The sequence below is a fragment of the Protopterus annectens genome, chromosome 7.part0 (assembly GCF_019279795.1).
Source record: "Protopterus annectens isolate FY-2018-M chromosome 7.part0, PAN1.0, whole genome shotgun sequence".
In the NCBI taxonomy this organism is placed as follows: Eukaryota; Metazoa; Chordata; order Ceratodontiformes; family Protopteridae; genus Protopterus; species Protopterus annectens.
The window spans coordinates 876,785,570-876,807,366 of NC_056739.1; the positions used below are offsets into that span (position 1 = coordinate 876,785,570).

Sequence of the window (21,797 nt, forward strand, 5' to 3'; positions counted from 1 at the left end):
TAGAAACTCCAGCTGTACTCTGTTGCATACCGCCTACTCAGAGGTGATATCTGCCTGACGTACAAGGCCATGGCCAACCCAGAATTGATGGACATGCTCCACCTAAAGAAAACCATATCCCCTCGAGTCACACGTTCTAGAGATCTAAACCTCACCACAACAATAAATAGGACGTGCTGGAGGGATAGTTTCCTGTCCCAGAGACTTCCCATGCTTTGGAACAAGATTCCAATCTACATTAGGCAGAGCTGCTCACTAACTCTCTCCAAAAGAAACCTTGACGAGTGGATGGGAAACAGAAAGTGTACCCCGGGGATCACTTCAGTGGCTGTGCTGGACAGAGGCACAAGGAACTAATCTAAGGGGTCAGTGAAAGCCAACACATTCTGGCTGGGCTTATAAATGCCTTCGGGCAGATAGCCTAGTACCTACCTATGAACCTACAGTTATGACAAGATTTTACACAACTGTACTTTATGGTAAGTTCTTGCCCAGCTCTTTATTTCTCAGTAAATGCATTCACAATCCATTAAACAAATTGCGCTTTTTTTATTTTGTTTTTCTTTGCTACTTGTTTTTGTTATTGAATGCTGATTTGTAACTGGAATGCTGTTAATATGTTTTACCTAAGCAGTACTAGAAATAATATAACATCTGTATACACATGTAGTGTAATGCCTTTTTCCCCCCTCTCTAAAGGTACTTTGACGGAAACTTGGAAAAGTTGTTTTCAGAATGTCATGTAATAAATCCTAGTAAAAAATCCAGAACACGCCCAATGAGCACGAGGTCTTCTGCACTGGACATGCCATGTCAAATATGCTACCTGAATTACCCCAACTCGGTGAGTACTTGTGCTGCATAGTTCCAGAATTAGACTCCAAGCTTTTATTTTTAATTAGCACTTGATTCTGAAAGATATTTTATAATTTATCCTTAAATTTTTGACAGCATCTTGTATGAAGAAGGATTTTGCAGAAATGTTTCAGTTGCCTAGCTTTCCGACAGGGTGAGATGGATACCTCCCTGTGACCCAGGTGACCAAAGTTCATTTAGTGCCCCTGGCACTGGAAGAACCAATCGGGGAGGGAGGAGGAATGAAGAAACGTGACATGCTTTTCCTCTCCTGAGGGAAAGTTGGGTTTGCATGCATCTGGAGGCGCACAGGGCAGTGTGAGTTCACTGTTGGAGACCGTTGAAACCACTGTTTATGCCTCTAAGTGATGACAAGGCTGCTTGGAGGACACACTCCTTGTCAAAATGAGAGGATGCCTTCCATGGACAGCACATTGCACACTTCTCACTGTATCTTGAGAGCACATTTGGGCTGGGGGAGAAAGATGTACCTCACACCACTCCTGATGGCTGCCTTGAGGATGATCCCTTTCAGGCATCTTTGCACCTGGTGAAAGGAATGAACAGGAAATGGGCTGATTGACAGCCATTAAACCATTTTCTCAATCAGTGGGGGAACTTATAAGTTCCTGACTTTAATAAAATTCAACTGTGCTTAACTGAAAATTCTTCTAGAGTGTCTACATCTTAGCTGTTGCCCAATGAATTTTATTTTGCAAGGTTTTTAATTTATTTAAACACGTCATGAAATATATAATGAATCCTCTCAGATGGAAACGTGGCAGGTTTATATGAAAAGATAAGCAACCTATATTCCTCCCTCATCAGACCCATGATTGAGTACAATGCCCCATTTGGTATGTACCTCACCCGGCATTTGCAACAGCTGGAGAGACCACAAAAGTACCTCACCAAGAGGATCAAGGGTCTCCAACATGTGTCTTATTCTGCCAGACTAAAGAAACTTCAGCTCTATTCAGTATCATACCGCCTGCTCAGAGGTGATCTCTGCCTAATGTACAAGGCCATGTCCAATCAGGATCTGATGGACATGCTCCACCTCAAAAAATCCAAGTCCATCAGGACCACGAGAGCTAAAGACTTAAACCTCGGCACAAGTATGAATAGGACATGCTGGAGGGATAGATTCATAACCCAGAGGCTTCCCATGCTTTGGAACAAGATCCCAGTTCGTATTGGGCAGAGCCCCTCACTGACTCTTTTCAAGAGAAATCTTGATGAGTGGATGGGAGATCGTAAGTTTACCCCAGGGGTCACATCTGTGTCACTGCTAGACAGGGGCACAGTTAACTAATTCCATTATATAAGGGGACCTTCATTGTGTCACTACTAGACACAGTATTCTAAATTTATTCTGTACATTTTTATACCATTTCATGGGGTGGCATATGCCACATCACTATGGCTAGGCTTACAAATGCTCCAGGGCAGATAGCCTAGTACTATACTATGAAACTATATCTCAGAAATACCCTGACTAAGACCAGGAGTGTTCAAGAGTGCTATTTAGTCTCGGGTCAATTGCAATGATACCTCAGGTAGAAATACAGTTTTAAGTCTGTTTTCCATACGCTGACTTAAACCTTAATGGCGTCAATGTATGAAAAATGTGTTGTAACCATTGACTTTAATGGGACAACACTCTTGACCCTTAGTGTATGGAAGCAACACGTTACCCCAAGGGTAACATCATGGTAGGAAATTCTAAATTTATTTGGGCTGTAGTATGGTAAGTTTATGAAGCTTTTATTTATTTAAAAAAAAAAAAAGTCTTAGTATGGAGAAGCAGAATAATGCATTGTGACATTGTATTTATCAAATGCTGTGATGTTTTTATTACTATCGAAAAATCACTGTAAATTACATAATTTGTACTCCTACCATAGTGGAGTGGGGGGATCCTACCATTCCATCAGCCCATAACTTAGTTGCCATCATTATTCCGCATACCTTATGAGACAGGGTAGCTTAATTCTAGTAATGGGATGAGACTGAAATTCGTCCACTTGAATCAGTCCTCTACCTTGGTTGCCAAGTTGAGTTAGTGAGTGAGTGAATGAATGAATAAATAAACAAATGGTGGAACAGAATCTTCATGGCCTAATAGCTGAAAGGTGTTTTGAAAAATTCTAATGTAGATTTTTGAAGCTTCTTCCTTGTGTGATTCCCATGGCATCTGTGTTTAGTTAACAAAACAACAGATGGATGTTCTTCGTGTTTCACTGTTGCAGTCATCACATTTGGGTTATTCCTGCCAGGGTAACCCTTGGCTGGCCCGAATACCAGAGGCTTAATATTTCTGCATCGGCTCCTGTTGCTTCAGGACTGATGTCAGGTCATCAGTAGTATAAAGTAAGGTAGCAGACGCCATTACATCAGTTTTTCTTGCAGTGGAACCAAAAGCAGAAGCAGTTCGCACGTGTGCCGGTCGGATGCTACCTGAGTTTCATCTTCCGAATTGAAGCTGAAGTCTTCTAAAGGTAAGTACCCCGTTGGGATCCTTTTTTCTTGCACTAACCGAAGTCAGAAAAAATTAACAATTGTCTTGCCTGTGGAAAGCAAATACCACACCGAGACTTTCATTCTTACTGCGTCACGTGCTTAGGCGCAGACCACAATGTTCCCCGCTGTTGCTTTTGTGCTTTGTTCAGTGCCAGAACTATACGTCATCGGCACCTTATTGTAACTAGATATTTTCACTTACAGTCCTCGAATTCCGATATGGCTTCGGTAAGCCATCTGACAGCAGATCTTCCAAAAAAATGTAAGGATAAAGACAGACACAGACCGCACAGGTCCTAGCCTACTGACGACGCTTCCGTTAAGCTAGTCATCAGTTCTCTGGTCCTTAGTTTAGGTGCTTTTACAGCCCCTGATGCCCACTTCTGTGGATTCGCAGGCCGCTGCTGAGATCCTTTCAGAGTCCGGTATGCTGCAAAACTCTTCTTCGACTAAGGATCCTGCAGTTGTCTCTCCCTTGGATTGGTCCGGAGCAGCTGAGCAGGCACTGGTTTCCGAGGAAGTCCTTTGCACTGCTGAGGACTTTTCCTTTGGGGAAACCCTTCATATCTTAAGGGATCATTTCCAGTGGGAATGTCAAGACTACCCTCATTCTAAAAAGAGATTCAGGGAATTCTTAGATCTTCCACAGCACAGACCCCTGGCCATTCCCCCAGTCCTACATGATGATGATCTTGTTTCACTGTGCAGTCATCGCATTTGGGTTATCTGCCTGAAGGTAGCCCTCAGCCGGCCTGAATACCAGAGTCTTGGGATTTCTGCATCAGATGCTGTTGCTTCTTCCATGATGTTAGGTCGTCAGGGGTATAAAACTTGCAGCCGACACCATTACATCAGTCTTTCTTTCCGTGTGGTGCCAGAAGCAAAAGCAGTTGGCAAGTGCCGGTCGGCCGACTCCTGAAATTTTCATTTTCGACTTTCACACCTGAAGTCTTCTAAAAGATAAGTACCCAATTGGGGATCCTTTTTTCTTGCTCTAACCAATGTCAGAAAAATTAATAATTGTCTTGCCTGTGGAAAGCAAATACCTCGTAGAGATTTTCATTCTTACTGCGTCACCTGTTTAGGCCCAGACCATGACGTCCCTCGCTGTTGGTTTTGTGCCTTGTTCAACGCCTGAACTATCTGTCATCGGGCAATTTTTGTAGCTAAATACTTTCGTTCTCTATCTCTGTACTCCGAAATGGCATCGGTAAGCCATCTTACTACCGATCTTCTGAAAAAACGTAAGGATAAAGAGACAGACCGCATAGGTCCATAACTGCTGATGACGCTACCGTTAAGCTAGTTGCCAGTCCGCCGGTACTGTGGTGCTTTCGCAGCCCCTGATACCCGCTTCTACAGATTCGCAGGCCTCTACTGAGACCCATTCGGAGTCCGGTATGCAGCAAGATGCTTCTTCAGCTATGCAACCTGTGGATGTTCATCGTGTTTCACTGTTGCAGTCATTACACTCGGGTTATCCTGCTGGCAGGCTACCCGCAGTCGGCCTGAATTCCAAAGTCCTGGTCCGGCGTCGGTTGCTGTTGTCTCTTCTCTGATGTCAGTGCGCCAGGGGTATAAAAGATGCAGCCGATGCCATTTTCTTCAGTCTTTCTTGCTGTGCGGTGCCCGAAGCAAAAGCAGTTCGCAAGTGCCGGTCGGCTGACTCCTGAGATTTTCGAAATCGAATTTCATATCCGAAGTCTTCAATAAAGCTAAGTACCCCGTTGGGGAAACTTTTTTCTTGCTCCAGACCGATGTCAGAAAAAGTTAACAATTGTATTTCTTGTGGGAAGCAAATACCTCATAAGGATTTCCACTTTTACTGTATTCCGTGCCTAGGCCCTGACCACGACGTTGCTAGTTGTCGGTTTTGTGCTAGATTTAACCAACGCACCTTTAAGCGTCGGTACGATTTTGCATTTCATTATTTTGGCAACAGGTTTAACTACATAATGCCGTCGGAAAAAACGACAACCGGAATTCATAAAAAACGCAAGGATAAAGACAAGGACAAGCATCCGAGGTCCAAAACCGATGACGAAGCCTCTTCTAGGCCAGTCGCCGGTTCGCCGGTGCTCAGTGAGGCTCTTTCGCAGCCCCTGACTCCCGCTACCTCAGAGCCACAGGCCGCCTCCGACTCCCTCGTGGAGATAGCTAGGCCTCTGGATACTCAAGGTATTGGCCCTTTGGAAATTAATCCCTCAGATGGGTCCAGAGCCGCTGAGCAGGCATTGGCTTCCGAGGGTGTCTTCAGACCTACACAACTTTATATAAAGCCTACTTCAGCATCCAAGACAAAGTCTAAAACAGTTTTAAAGACAAGGAAACTAGTACAGCATTCTCCAGGACAGGCTTCTATGCCTAAGAAACAGATGCTCAAAATGGCCGAAGACCTAATTACTTTGATCAGGGGTTCCCATCCCCCTCCTGATAAGAGGCCTAGGCAAGACACTGAATATGATTCCTCTGATCAGATTTCCATTTCCTCAGATTCCTCTTCTGATCAGGAATATTCTGTTCCTCCCTATGAGGATTCTCATGCTGAAGATTGTATTCCTTCAGCTTCTCCTCCTGAGGACTATTCTTTTGTGGAAACCCTGCATACTGTGAGGGAGCATTTCCATTGGGAGAGCCAGGATTATTCCGACTCTAAGAAAAGACTTGGAGACTTTCTTTTACTTCCTCAGCATAGACCTCTTGCAATTCCCCCTGTACTAGACATAGTAGATGACGTTTTTTCAGAGTCCGGCCTGTCTCCAGACTCTATACCTCCTGCCCCTGTTAAGCCGGACAGGTACTACAGGGTCCCAGACTCCCATAAATTTCTTTACAAGAACCCTCCTGCTGACCCAGAAACTATCTCATAGGGTACCAAAGGGGTCAAACCCTGTCCCCTCAGACAGAGATTCTAGGGCTTTGGACAGATGGGGGAAAAAAATTTACATTTCTGCTACCTTGGCTGTAAGGGCTTTAAATTGTCAGTTTCATATGCTCAAATATCAGCAATACTTAATGTCTTTGTTAAAACCAAAAAATGTTGAGAAATTCTGAATGTTCTGAGAACAAAGATTTGCAGGATTTATTGCATGCAGTTGAGCAAGTGGGAAAACATACTTTGCAATGTGGCTATGATTCACTGAAGGCCTCGTGCAGGGCCACTGTTACAGGTTCTGTTATTAGAAGGCATGCTTGGTTAAAGGAACAGAATCTGCCTGATCATGTTAAAGCAAAATTATTGGATGCTCCATTACAGCATGATACTTTGTTTGGTATTAAGGCAGAGGAGATGTTAAAGAAAATGGAGGATAAGGCAAAATCTATGCAGACAGTAAAGGATTTCTTACAGGTACAGCCACCCAGATTTAGCAGGAACTGGCCCTCTAAGAATTGGTCCTTTCCATTGTCAGACTACAAAGAGGCATATTCAGATGCCCTAGAGGCAGGCAACAGCCCCAGGGCTCATACAGACCCAAACAATGGGGTGCTTCTATCTCCAAAAGCGGAGAAGACAAATTACAGCCTTATAGAAAACAGTCCCAATGACTTTCCTCTACCAATGCCAAGCACTTATTTTTTGGCAGCTCCCTTAGGGGGAAAGCTAGCACTTTTTTCACAAAACTGGCACAAGATCACCCAAGACAAATGGGTCTTAAATATAGTCTCTCAGGGTTACAGGTTCCACTTTTGCACCCTTCCAAAGGCAAAAGGCATGCCAGACCTGCCACACAATCAATGGCAAGAGGCACAAAAACAAGTTTCATCTCATGGACATGGGGGCTATTCAGCCAGTGCCACACCAACAGCAGGGACAAGGATTTTACTTAAGACTTTTCTTAGTACCAAGAAAGGACAAAGCCTGTAGCCCAATTCTGGACCTGTCTATTCTAAATACTTTTCTGGACGTCCCAAAATTAAAAATGTTGACTCTACAGCAGCTTCTGCCCATGCTGGACAAGAAGGCTTGGCTTGTAACTTTGGACCTCAAAGAGGCATACCTGCATGTCACAATCAGACAGTCTTGCAGAAGATACCTCAGATTCATAGCTGGCTCACTGCACTACCAATTCTCTGCACTGCCCTTTGGCTTATCTACTGCGCCCAGGGTCTTCACAAAATGCCTGGCACCGGTAATTGCATTTTGTAGACAAAGAGGAATTCAAATACTACTTGGACGACTGCTTTATTCAAGCAAAGGACAAAGATATTCTACTACAGCATCTGGCATTTGTAAAAAGATTACTAATTTGCCTAGGGTACACAGTAAACGAAAAGAAATCAAAACTAGTACCCTCTCAAGAGATAATATTCCTGGGTGCAAGCTTAAATACAACTGCCCAGATGGCTTATCTCACGCCAGACAAACAAAGCCATCTGACTTCTTACTTCAAAGACTTGGCAACAAAGACCCAGTTGTCTTGAAGAAAAATTCTGCAGGCTCTGGGCTACATGGCATCCTGCATTCTACTAATTCCATATGCAAGACTGCATATGAGGAAACTACAATTGTATCTAAAAAGTGTTTGGACTCAACATTGCCGCAGCCTGGAAACAGTAATTACTCTCATTCCCTGCGTGCAACAGGAATTTCAGTGGTGGGCACAGGCCTGTCACCACAACAAGGGACAGCCATTTACCTTTCCCACTGCCAGGCAAACACTAACAACAGATGCATCAGTTTATGCCTGGGGTCGCACATGGCAGGCAAATGTATTCAGGGCACATGGCCCTCAAACCAAATGCATCTTCATATCAATCAAAAAGAGATGCTAGCTGTACAACATGCCCTGACAGCCTTCAAGGACCTACTTCATCCAGGACAACTACTGATAAAGACGGACAATTCTGCAGTCATGTGGTGCATAAACAAGCAAGGGGGTACACATTCCTACCCCCTCTGCAGGCAAGACATGACTTTGTGGAACACAGCATTGACTTATCAAGTGCATCTGCAAGCACAGTTCCTGCCAGGAAAGACAAATACTTTGGTAGACAAACTAAGCAGAAACATCATGGATCCTCACGAGTGGAAACTGGACCCACAAATCTTCAACATAACAGGGAAATGGGGATGCCCAGACATAGATCTATTTGCTTCCCCTCACAACTGCCAGCTACAGAGATTCTGCACTCGGACTTATCACAAGCAAGCATGGAAAGTGGACACCCTTTCATTCAGCTGGAAAGCCCTTACAGTATATGCCTTCCCTCCTCTGCCTCTCCTCTAAAAAGGTACTACTAAAGGTCAGACAAGAGAAGCCAAAAATGATACTGATTGCTCCAGACTGGCCACGCCAGCACTGGTACCCAATCCTAAAGAGCTTGTCTCAAGGCCCAGCCTGGACATTGCCTTTAATACCTCATTTGCTGACCCAACAGAACAATCAGATCCTGCACAGCCAACTCAGAACCCTAAATCTGGCTGCATGGCGGATAATGTAATAATTCAGAACACACCTCTCTGTAAAGCAGTTATGGATGTTTTTTGGAGGCCAGGAGGCTCAGCACCAGAAAATCTTATGCAGACAAATGGAAGAGATTTTGTGCTTGGAACCAAGCGCAGGGAAATGACTCGCTAAAACCAAATATTCCTCATATTTTGCAATACCTAACTGAGATGCTGGACAAAGGCGTATCCTTCTCATCAATTAAGATCCATGCCTCTGCCATTTCAGCTCATTACAATATGGAACCACCTATTTTTTCTCATCCACTGCTAAGACAGTTTCTCAGAGGGGCCAAAAACATAAGACGTCCAAGGAGAGCTCCAATACCTACATGGGACCTCAATTTTGTCTTGGAAAAACTCACACTGCCTCCTTTTGAGCCTGCCAATACAGCGGAGATAAAATACTTGTCATGGAAAACCATTCTTGTCCTAGCAATAACTTCAGCAAGAAGAGTCTCTGAGTTACAGGCACTAATGGCTGTGGAACCTTTTATTATTTTCCATCAGGACAGGGTTTCTCCAAGGACAAACCCGACATTTATGCCTAAGGTAGTGTCCAGCGTGGCTCTTAACCAAACCGTACATTTGCATACCTTTTATCCAAACCCACAGAATAAGGGGAGAGACTTCTGCATACTTTGGACATGCACAGACAGCTACACTTTTACTTGGACAACACTAAAGCCTTCAGAAAGACTGAGCAACTCTTAGTGGCATATGCTGCAGGTTCCCAAGAAAACGCCATTTCAAAGCAGACTATTTCAAAATGGATAGGCCACTGCATTTGTTCCTGCTATTCACAACATGACAAATCAGTGCCCAAGGGCATTAGGCCACATTCTACCAGAGCAGCAGCCACTTTAGCAGCCTTCCTCAGAGGAGTACCAACCAAGGATATTTTGGAGGCTACAACATGGGCTGCAGTGCACACTTTTACAAAGCACTACCACTTACCTCTCTACTCTAAATCCAGAGCAGGCTTTGCCACTGCAGTTCTGCAGGGCCTCATAGCCACTCCAAACTCTATTTAGGCCCAGCCGCCCAACCTCAGCTTTGGGATTCAACCCAAGTGTAATGACTGCAACAGTGAAACACTATGAACATAGTACAGTTGTGTACCTACCATAAATCTAGATGTTCAAGTGTATTCATTGTTGCAGTCCAGGTTACCCCCCCACCCACCATCCCCCTTTTTTCTTTGCTGGGACTTGTCTGTACCTATCTATTCTATACAACCTATGTGGTGTATTTGCTTGTAGATGAAGGTTATGTGCATGCTTTTTTATAGTCATAATTTTTACAGCCTACCCTTTTGGGGCCACCTGACATCTGGGGCAAGAAAAACTGAAGAAAATGGCGTCGGCTGCATCTTTTATACCCATGGCGCACTGACGTCAGGGAAGAGGCGACAGCAACAGATGCCGGACCTTCTCAGTCCAAACCCAGGGGCAGCAGACCCCCAAGACTTCAGTCTCAGGTTATGCACAGATCTAAGCAGTAGGATGCTCCCACGTCCAAAACAGGGAGTAGTACGCCACCCCCCCCCATGGTAAACTTACACAATGACTTATCCTTAACTCCCCCAAGCCTTGCTCAAGTACTTGCACCTTTAAGAGGAAAACTCTCCCTGCATGCAAAAAACTGGGAATACATTACTGAAGACAAATGGGTTTTAAACATTGTTTCCCTAGGATACAGATTCCACTTCCACTCACTCCTAACCCCAAGTGGATGGCCAGACCTCCCCCCAAACCATTGGGCCGAGGCCCAAAAGCAAGTACTTTCTCTCCTCAGCATCAAGGCTATTCAACCTATTCCAGCAGAACAAATGGGACAAGGCTTTTATTCAAGACTGTTTCTGGTTCCCAGAAAAGAAAACTCCTGGCGTCCTATCCCTGATTTATCTATTTTCAACACCTTTCTTGTAGTTCAAAAGTTCACAATGCTAACTCTACAACAGCTGCTTCCTATGCTAGCCTAGGATGCCTGGCTGGCAGCCGTAGACTTAAAAGAAGCTTACCTGCACATCCCCATAAGGGAATCTTGCAGAAAATACCTTCGCCTCACAGCAGGCTGTATGCACCATCTGTTCTCTGCACTTCCCTTTGGTTGCTCTACTGCACCCAGGGTATTCACAAAGTGCCTAGCTCCAGGCATTGCTTTTTGCAGGCAGAGAAGTATTCAGATTTACCCATACTTGACGATTGCCGGATTCAGGCGGAAAGCCAGGGCTTGCTACTACAGCACCTGGCATTTATAAAGAGACTTCTAACTTCACTGGGGTACACCAGCAACGAAAAGAAAGCACACCTAGTACCCTGGCAACAGATTGTATTCATGGGAGCAAGCTTGAACAGAACTTCCCAGGTGGCATTCCTTTTTACTCCAGCGAAATAACAAAATGAAACTTCAGCAAACCTATAACTTTCACTGAGTGACCTCCCAAACCTCTTGTATCAGAGGCACATGGGATATATGCAAATGAGCCTTATGAACATCAGGTGTTTTAGCTAATTGGCAATACTGAATGTCTATGACTTGTTTCGTCATTTTACTGGACAATTTCAGGCCAATAAAGCCAGACCTCTGAAATTGTACAGTAAAATGATGAAACAAGTCATGGACATTCAGTATTGCTAATTAGCTGAAACACCTGATGTCCATAAGGCTCATTTGCATATATCCCATGTGCCTTTGATACAAGAGGTTTTAGAGGTCACTCAGTGGAAGTTCTAGCTTTGCTGGAGTTTCATTTTGTTTTTGTTGATTTGTTTTTCAGTGACCTTCTTGCTTATTGTTTTACTCCAGAGAAACAAATTTATTTGACAGCTTACTTCAACCTTCTGGCCACCAAAACCCAGCTATCTGCAAGGAAAATACTGCAAACTCTGGGGTTCATGGCCTCTTGCATTCTGTTAATTCCATATGCAAGACTTGCATATGAGGAAACTTCACTGGTATCTAAAAAGTCTATGTTGTCAACATTCTCAGGACCTGGAAACTATAAATCTGAAGTAGGAGATTCATTTGTCTGCAACCTGTGGGTTATGGATCCGATATCGGATCCGAACCGGCATGGTTTACCAGCTATGGATCCAAGCTCTCAGCTCCTCCCCTCACCCATAATGCCCTGTTCTACCCTCATGACCCCAGATCTCGTTTGCCGCGCATGGTGACTGGATTTGTTTCTCAAGCTCTCAAGCTAAGTGCTAGTTTTAAGTGTTAAATTTCAAAATTTAAAAGTTTTTATTGATTTTTTTGTGTGAAAGTGTAGGTTTCCCCTTTGATATATTTACTTTTTTAGAGTTAATCTAAAAGTTATATCCCTCCCCTCGCTGTTAGCGTAGTGTGTGTGTGTTGGGCCTGTGAGTGTATTTTTTGTTGTTTAGTTATTTTTAGTTTTAGTAACTACTGTGTTAGATTGGGATGGCAGAGCAACCCAAATCTATCTTTTCTAAATGCTCCGAGTGTGGCCATAAGCTTTCCCCAGCTGATGGCCACACTCGGTGTGTTAGATGCCTGGGGTTGAACACCTCACATCTGGATGTTCCATTTGTGCAGGGTTCAACCCCAGGGCATTGAAGGAGCGGAGGTCCAAGCTTGTCTTGGCGGGCCTTTACCGCCGGACTCGGCTCCGACCTCCGCTCCTTCGAGTAACTGTCCACGGTTATTCCTTCTGCTGCACCCTCCTCCTCCTGGGACTCAACCTCCCGCTTCTGGTTCAGAGGAGAGGATGCTAAGAAAGGACCGGAGGGAGAAGCACCATAAGCGGCGGGCCGAGACCTCTGTTTCGGCCCCGCCAGCCAAGCGGGCTTCTCCCCCGGCTCCGTTGTCGGCTCCATTGTCGGCTCGGCCTCCTCCTTCTCGGCTCCGGTCTCCAGTCTGTTTTTTACCGGGACCTGAGGAGGAGGAGACCCGATCTCCGTCGAGGCTATCGAGGAGGCACTCCAGGCCTACCTCGGTGGCCTCGTCGAGATCCACGTATAGCCTTTCGGATGCTGATCTGGACCGGATGATGAGAAGGTTCATCCAGGCCCAGATGCAGATGGGAGTGCTCTTGCCCCCCCCCCTCTGGGGGGGAGCTCAAGACCCTTTTTCAAACCGGTTGCTCCTTCTCCGACCCGGTATCCGGGTCCAGAGCAGCTGGAGCCGAGCAGCCGAGCCGGGGTGGGTCGGCGCCGATAGTACTTTGTACTTTGATCCGACCCTGCCCTCGAGTGCATCGGATCCGACCTCGGAGCCTGGATCCGAGCCTCGGATCCGGGGATCAGTGCTCCTTGGCGCCTGTCTGTCGGAGCGCACTGTCCTTCGGATCCGAAGCGCGGCGCCGGCTCCGATCCACTCTTCGGATCCGAGGGAGCCGATTGTCGGATCCTTTGGTCGAGGTCGGCTCCTTCGGCTTTGATGTAGTGGAGAGGGCCCTGTTGAGTGTCTCCAACCCCGGCACTTGTTTCTGCCCGTCCGCTCCCTCTGCACTGGGCCAGGCTTCCACCATCCGGCCCTTGGGACAGCCCGCTTCTGTGCCCCAAGCTGCTCCAATGGAACAGGTTGCTGCTTGCGAGGAGTCCTCTGACAGCCCCCCAGAGGATGTTCCTCGCAAGCATATGTGCAAAAGGAGGCACATTGACTCCCCCGAGTCTCTCACGGAAGACACGGACTTGGAGGAAGGGGAAGGCTCCCCACGGTCACCCCCCGAGGATGTCTCATTTGGGGACATCATGGAAATGCTCCGTATAAGGGGGGGTGGTCTGCCCCCAAGTCTTCGGACGAGTCCGTGTTCTTGGCGGCATTTGAAGCGGGCCCGTCTACCTCTTGGGTGTCCCCTCCTGCCGACACCCTGGTGGACCTCATTACCACCAGGGCGTGGAAGGAACCGGACACCGTGGAGCCAATTCCTAAGAGGCCCGATAGGATCCTCAACCCACCGTCCGACCGTGCCCATTGGAGTAAGGGACCTCCGGTAGATGCCATGTTGACGGCGGCCACCAAGAGGGAACTTGCTCAGGAGAGTCCCTCAGTCCATCCCCCGAGCAAGGAGTCTCGGATGATGGACCGCTTGGGGAAGCGGATGTTTAGTTCAGCGACCTTCTCGGTAAGGGCGCTGAACTACCTGGCACACGTCATTAGGATGCAGCGAGATCTCATTAAAGAATACGCTGCATCTCCCCCAGAGTCCTTGTCGGAGGAGGACAGGGCGCTGCACTCCACCCGCATGGCCACTCTTAGATCAGTTACTAATACCTCTATGCGGCTACTCTCCCATGCTACGGAAGGTGCTGCTAGAGCCGCAGGGGCAGGCCTAGTCACTAGACGCCAGGCCTGGCTCCCACTGCGATTTTTCTGAGCCCTTCAAAGCGCCGTTGCGAACGCCTTTGATGGTTCTGCCCTCTTTGGCAAAACCGCTCACAAACCTTGACCCAGAGCGAGAAGGACGGGAAGACGCTGTCTGCCGTCGGAATCCGCTTCTCTGCACCCCAGAGGCCCTACTCTAGGAACCAAAAGGGTCAGAAGAAGATGTGGTTCCGGAAGTCGCAGCAGTCCCAGCCTGCTCCGGACAACCAGTCCTTCCGTGGCAGAGGAGGACGGGGAGGACGCCGCGTAGAGGCAGAGGGGCTCCCAGAAACTTCGGGTCCAGAGAACCTTTCTCTGAACGGCCCGCGCAACAACCCTGAGGGTTGCCCGGCTGCTCCACTCTGGAGGCAGTCGGGGACGCTGGGCACCTAGCGGCATGGGAGTCCATAACATCAGACCGCTGGGTTCTCCAAATCATATCCAGAGGATACCGCATCCCTTTCCTTCACTTTCCAAAGTTGAAGTCCTCCCAGACGTTCCACCCGGTCAACGGGAGGCCGCTTTGGCAGAAATTGGCCATCTGCTAAAGAAAAGAGCCATCCAGCCCGTCCCCCCAGACCAGATCGGATCAGGGTTCTACTCCAGGTTCCTTCTAGTGCCAAAGAAGACGGGGGAACTAAGACCAATTCTAGACCTTTCTCTCTTGAATCTGGCAGTCCCCAAGGAAAAATTCCGAATGGTCACTCTGCAATCTATTCTCCCCCTTCTGGGAGAAAATCACTGGATGTGCTCTATAGACCTCAAAGATGCGCACTACCACATCCTGATGGACAGGCGCCAGGAGGTTCCTCCGCTTCGGCTGGGAGCCAGTCACTACCAGTTCCGGGTCCTTCCCTTTGGTCTCACCACAGCCCCCAGGGTGTTCACCAAAGTATTAGCAGTAGTAGCGGCCCACCTGAGGCTTCAGGGGGTGCAGGTCTTTCCCTACCTGGACGACTGGCTTCACCCCCAACAAGGCATCTACTATTATTGGCGAGACTCCTTTCTCCATCTTGCTCCCTTTCTAGGCATTACAATAAATACAAAGAAATCCAACCTGGCCCACACAGCTCTTAGATTTTATAGGGGCCAGGCTAGACACAAGGAGTTTACGAGCCTTCCTCACTGCGGACAGAGTTCAAAATCTGCAGCTCCAGGTGCGGGCCATTCTCCACTCAAGTTCTATTCCGCGGAGTTGGTCCTGAGGGCTCTAGGGTCCATGGCGTCTGCTATAGCACTTCTCCCTCTTGCCAGGCTCAATATGCGCATCCTCCAGTGGACTCTCTTAGTACAGTGGTCATACCTTGCTCTCCCTATGCATCATCCCATTGCGATCAGCAAGGCTTGCAAGCGGTCCCTCCTGTGGTGGCTTCACTCTCCAGATCTCCACGGAGGCCGCCCATTTTGTGCTTCTCCCCCCCTCACCACGGTGACCACGGACGCCTCCCGCCTCGGGTGGGGGGGGGCATTTTGCGGGCCGGACCATCCAAGGCACGTGGAACGATACAGAGACCTTACTGCATATCAACGTTCTAGAGATGAGAGCAGTGCTCTTAGCGTTGCTAGCACTTCAGGACTTTCTTCCCTTGGGAACAATTGCGATTCAATCGGACAACATGTCTGTGGTCTGGTACATCAACAAGCAAGGGGGAACAAGGTCTTACCCCCTTTGTCGAGAAGCCATGAGAGTTTGGGAATGGGCAATCTCCACCAACCGCTTTCTAATAGCAACGCACATTCCGGGTCGGTCCAACATCCTGGCGGACAAGCTCAGTCGCACCATTCTGACCCCTTACGAGTGGTCTCTCAATTTTCAAGTAGCGGAATGCATATTCGCACGGTGGGGAACTCCTTCATGCGATCTTTTTGCCTCTCCCTCAAACACCAAGTGCGACAGTTTTTTCGCTCTGATACCCCCTCCAGGAGGTTGTCCAAGAGACGCTCTGGTGCATGCTTGGCCACCCGGTCTTCTTTACGCTTATCCACCCTTGCCTCTGATGCTCCAAGTTCTTCAGAAAGCCTCTCGGTGGGTTGCAGAATGATTCTCATTGCTCCGTTTGGCCTCGACAGATCTGGTTCCCCTTTCTAAGGTCTCACTCGGTGAATCCGCCTTGGATTCTAGATCCCATTGCGGATCTGATATCCCATCCACCCTGCATACCTCCTCCGAACCTGGACAACCTGAAGCTGACCGCTTGGCTGCTCCAGTTCCACTCTTGATCAGGACTCGGTATTTCGTCACCTGTTAAGGCAATACTGGTGGCAGCTCATAAACCGTCCACTAGGAAAGTCTACGCAGCAAGTGGAAACGGTTTTCTTTGTGGAGCAGCAAGGCCTGAATCCCTTCACGGTTCCTCTCCCTTAGTGCTTGACTTTCTAACCACTCTTTTAACGATGGTGCCAGCAGTTCCACAGTCAAAGTACAACTGGCGGCAATTTCTCATTATCACATTGGCCATGACTCTAATCCTCTTATGTCAGCCAAGTTGTGTAAAATTTTCCTTAAAGGTACTTTTCTTCTCAGGCCCCCTGTAAAACAAGCGGTTCCTCCTTGGGACCTCTCTTTGGTTCTCCAGGCCTTGACCACCCCTTTCGAACCAGCGGCTACGGTGGATCTCAAATTCTTGTCTTACAAGACAGCCTTTTTGGTAGCCATTACATCGGCCAAGAGAGTTTCAGAGCTTCAAGCATTATCAGCTAAACCTCCTTACTTGGTATTTCATCCGGACCGTGTTTACCTCAGGACCAACCCGTCCTTTCTTCCTAAAGTTGCTTCTGAAGCAAACCCTAATCAGTGCATTAACCTCCCTGTTTTCTTCCCTAAATATGAAAACAAAGGTGAATACAAGCTTCACTCATTAGATGTTCACAGGCAACTTAGATTTTATCTAAATAGAACGGCTGGTCGTAGGCAATCCGACCAGTTGTTTATTTCCTTTGCTAAATTTAATTTGGGCAAGCCAATTTCTAAAGTTTCTCTGTCTCGCTGGATTTCACAGTGCATCTTATTGGCTTATCAAGCTTCAGGAAGGCCCGACCGGAGGTATACATGCCCATTCAACCTGGTCAGTATCTACCTCGGCAGCCTTCAAGGCTAGGATTCCTCTAGATGATATTTGTGCAGCAGCCACGTGGGCTTCATCTCATACTTTTATTTCCCACTATAAGTTGGATCTTGCATCTAGGGGGTAGAGCATCATTTGGCTCCGGTGCTCGAATATCCTTCCATGATGGCCTTCAAGATTCAGGTAGCTGGGGACTCTGTCCCACAGGTTGCAGACAAATGAATCTCCTACTTCAGATTTAGAAGTTATGTACTCACCATAACGTTCCATCTGAGTAGGTGTATTCATTTGTCTGCAACCATCCCGCCCTCCTATCCCCCTGGCCTTTCAGTTTCCTGCATATTATCCGTTACCCTTTTCAGGGTGTTTTTGCTGTTGGCAAACTCGATCTGAGGTCATGAGGGTAGAACAGGGCATTATGGGTGAGGGGAGGAGCTGAGAGCTTGGATCCATAGCTGGTAAACCATGCCGGTTCGGATCCGATATCGGATCCATAACCCACAGGTTGCAGACAAATGAATACACCTACTCAGATGGAACATTATGGTGAGTACATAACTTCTAATTCCTATCATTCCGTGTCTAAGGGCAGAGTTCCTTTGGTGGGCAGAGGCCTGCAACCACAACAAGGGACTCTCTCTCACTCTACCCCCTGCCGCCCAAACCCTAACAACAGATGCATCAGACTATGCATGGGGGGCTCACATGGCAGGGCAGTGCATTCAGGGCAAATGGAACCCAAAGCAGATGCACCTGCATATCAATCAGAAAGAAATGTTAGCTGTACAGAATGCTCTGACAGTCTTCAAAAGGCTTTATTCTTCCAGGACAACACCAAATTTATGTGGTACATAAGCAGGGGGGGCACATTCCTACCCACTCTGCAGACTAGCCATGCCTCTGTGGAACACAGCCTTGAGCAACCAAGTGCACCTACAAGCTCATTTCCTGCCACGCAAGCTAAATTCACTGGCAGACGACTTAAGCAGAAATCTCATGGACCTACATGAATGGAAACTGGAACCCAAACTACATTTGAGGAACAGATGGGGGACACCAGAGGTGGACCTGTTTGCTTCCCCTCAGAACTATCAGTTGAACAAATACTGCACCAGAACTCCCCACAGCCAAGCCTGGAAGGTGGATGCCCTGTCCTTTTCCTGAGAAAGCCTCTCAGTCTATGCCTTTCCCCCTCTGCCTCTCCTCTCAAAGGTTCTACTAAAGATCAAACAGGACAAGCTAAAGACAATCCTGATTACACCAGACTTGGCCATGCCAGCACTGGTATCCTCTTTTGCACAGTCTGACAGTGCTACAACCATGGTACCTGCCTCAGACCCCTTCCCTGCTGTCCCAACAGGGTGGCCAAATTCTGCACCCTCAGCTTCATATCCTGAAACTTGCAGCCTGGCTAATCCCCTGAACTCACCTCTAGCAACACTCAGTAAGCAGGTGCTGTATGTCATTCTTGAGGCAAGGACGCCTAGTACTAGAAAATCCTATTCAGAAAAAGTGTAAAAGATACTGTTCCTGGAGCCAGTCTCAAGGGATTGCCACAGCTGTGCCCAGCTTAACAGAAATGCTCCACAAGGGCTTGTCCTTCTCTTCAGTTAAGATTCATGTGTCTGCCATCTCAGCTCATTATAATACTGAGCCACCTCTCTTCTCTCATCCTCTGGTAAAACAGTTCCTTAGAGGTGCCAAAAATTTAAGACCCTCCAGGAGAGCTCCCACTCCAGCCTGGGACCTTAACTTTGTATTGGAAAAACTTACACCCCCCCCCCTTTGAACTGGCTGCTACAGCAGAGTTGAAATTCCTGTTATGGAAAACAGCTTTACTTCTAGCCATCGCCTCAGCAAGAAGAGTGTGTGAGTTGCAGGCACTTATGGCAGTGGGAACCCTTCATTATCTTCCGTGCGGACAGGGTTTCCCTCAGGACTTACCCATCTTTTATGCCCAAGGTGGTGTCTAGTGTGGCTTTAAACCAGTCCATTAATTTGCCAACTTTTTTCCCTAATCCTTAAAACAAAGGGGAAAGGATTCTGCATTCTCTAGACGTGCACAGACAGCTTAGATTCTGTTTGGACAGGACTGTGCCTCTCAGAAAATCTGTCCAGCTGCTAGTCGGCTTTGCTCCAGAGGGGAAGGCCATTTCAAATCAAACCATATCTAAATAGATAGTGCACACATCCATTTCTGCTACAAGCACCATGGAAAACCTTCCCCACAGGGAATAAGAACACATTTCACTAGGGCTACATCTACCTCTACTGCATTTCTCAGAGGAGTCCCTACCAGGGACTTCCTGGAAGCTGCAATCTGGAGCACGGTACACACTTTCACCAAGCATTACCACTTTCCTATCTTTTCTAAATCCAGAGCTAGATTTGCCACAGCATTCTTACAGGGCCTGATTGCTCCACCCTTCCTTAGTTTTCTGAGTTTACCCAAATGTGATGACTGCAACAGTGAAACACGAAGGACATAGTACAGTTGTGTACACTTACCAAAAAATGTAGATGTTCGAGTGTTTTCACTGTTGCAGTCCTGGTTACCCTCCCTCCAGCTCCCGATTCCTTGCTTCCAACTATCCTTTTTGGGTTGGCATATCTTATACTGTGTGTATTTGCTTTTTGCTGGGGATGTTCCACACTATATAATTGCTTCATATTTTGGGGGCACCTATCATCTGTGGAAAGAACAACTGATGTAATGGCGTCGGCTGCATGTTTTATACCCCTGACGACTCATGGAAGACGTGACAGCATCCGACGTAGAAATCCCAAGACTCTGGTATTCAGGCCGGCTGAGGGCTACCTGCAGGCAGACAACCCAAATGTGATGACTGCAACAGCCAATACACTCTAACATCTACATTTATGGTAAGTGTACACAACGGTACTTTGTGGACGATGTTTTCCTGGAATCCAGTTTGACTCCTGACACCCTACCTCCTGCACCCAGAAAACCTGACAGGTATTACAGAGTCCCTGACATTCACATTTCTTTTCAAAAATCCTACTGCTGATCCTGAGGTAATTTCTCAAGGGTCTGAAGGTATTAAAGCAACCTCTGCTAAGAATCACACCCCCTCAGATAGGGATTCCCGAGCACTAGACTGATGGAGTAAAAAAGTATACACCTCTGCTACTGTTGCTATCAGAGCACTAAATTGCCAGTTCTATATGCTAAAATTTCAGCAACATATCATGGAATTCCTCAAACAAAAAGTGTCTTCCTTTCCTGCTTGTGCAGAATCTAAAGAGTTACAAGAGTTAATGCATTCTGCAAGTCAAGTAACTAAACACACCTTGAGTTGTGGTTTTGGTGTCCTAGAAGCTTCTTGCAGGGCAGCAGTCACTGGTTCAGTCCTTGGAAGGTATGCATGTTTTAATGAACAGCCCTTGCCCCAGTCCATGTTAAATCTAAATTGTTGGATGCACCCTTGCACAAAGACAACTTTTTTGGCACTAAGGCAGAGGAGGTCTTAAAAAAGATGGAAGAAAAAGATAAATCTATGTCGACAGTTAAGGATTTCTTACAGGTCCAGCCATCCTGGTTCAGTAGGCATTGCCCCTCCAAGCACTGGTCCTTTCCTGCTCCCACCAGGTCAGTTCAGCCCAGACCCCATGGAAGCAGACCCACCAGACAGCAGCCACAAGGAATGCAGAGATGAAAACAGTGGAATTCCTCCACTTCAAAAACAGGGAGTTCTAAGCCACCCCCTCATGGTAAGAACTCCAGTGACTATTCCTCCACCCACTCCCTCTACCCACCTTTACTTACCCCACCTTTACTTACCCCTAGGAGGAAAACTCTCCTTTCACGCAAACACCTGGGCCACCATTACCAGCGACTGCTTGGACCACAACAATAGTGTTCCAGGAATACAGATATTCTTTCCACACACTTCCAACCCCAAAAGGGTTCCCAGATCTACCTCCAAACCAGTGGGCAGAGGCACAAATGCAAGTCCTTTCCCTGCTCTCTATGAGGGCAATAGAGCACATTCATGCAGTACAGAAAGGCCATGTTTTCTTCTCCAGACTTTTTCTGGTACCCAGAAAAGAGGGCACCTGGTGCCCCATCCTCGATCTATCCATTCTAAACTCCTTCCTGGTGATACCAAAATTCAAAATGCTCACACTCCAGCAACTGCTACCCATGCTCTCCAAGGATTCTTGGCTAGCCACCGTAGACCTAAAAGAGGCCTACCTCCACATTCCTATCTGGGAATCATGCAGGAAATACCTACGGTTCAGGGCAGGATCTTTGCACTTTCAGTCCTCTGCTCTTCCTTTTGGCTTATCTACTGCTTCCTGAGTTTTCACGTAATTTCTGGCTCTGGCTATTGCCTTTTTATAGACAAAGGAATATCAAAATTTAACCATATTCAGATGACTGCCTAATTCAGGCAGACAGGAAAAGCTGCTCAAGCACCTGGCCCTTGTAAAGTCCCTACTGACCTCCCTAGAGTACACTATTTACGAAAAGAAATCCAAACTAGTACCCACCCAAAGGATTTTATATTCCTGGGAGCAAGCCTGGACACAGCATCCCAGATGGCATTCCT

The 21,797-nt window shown here is 47.1% G+C and overlaps 1 protein-coding gene across 2 annotated transcripts in view; it reads left to right on the forward strand.

Annotated features, from left to right (window-relative positions):
* The window catches only part of ARIH1 (ariadne RBR E3 ubiquitin protein ligase 1), a 2,944,219-nt gene that overhangs the window by 648,164 nt on the left and 2,274,258 nt on the right, over nucleotides 1–21,797 (forward strand). For both annotated transcript variants that reach the window (XM_044077451.1, XM_044077453.1), the window contains exon 3: nucleotides 700–844. In XM_044077451.1, coding sequence (XP_043933386.1) covers nucleotides 700–844 — 145 coding nt within the window. The remainder of the gene's footprint in view (nucleotides 1–699; nucleotides 845–21,797) is intronic.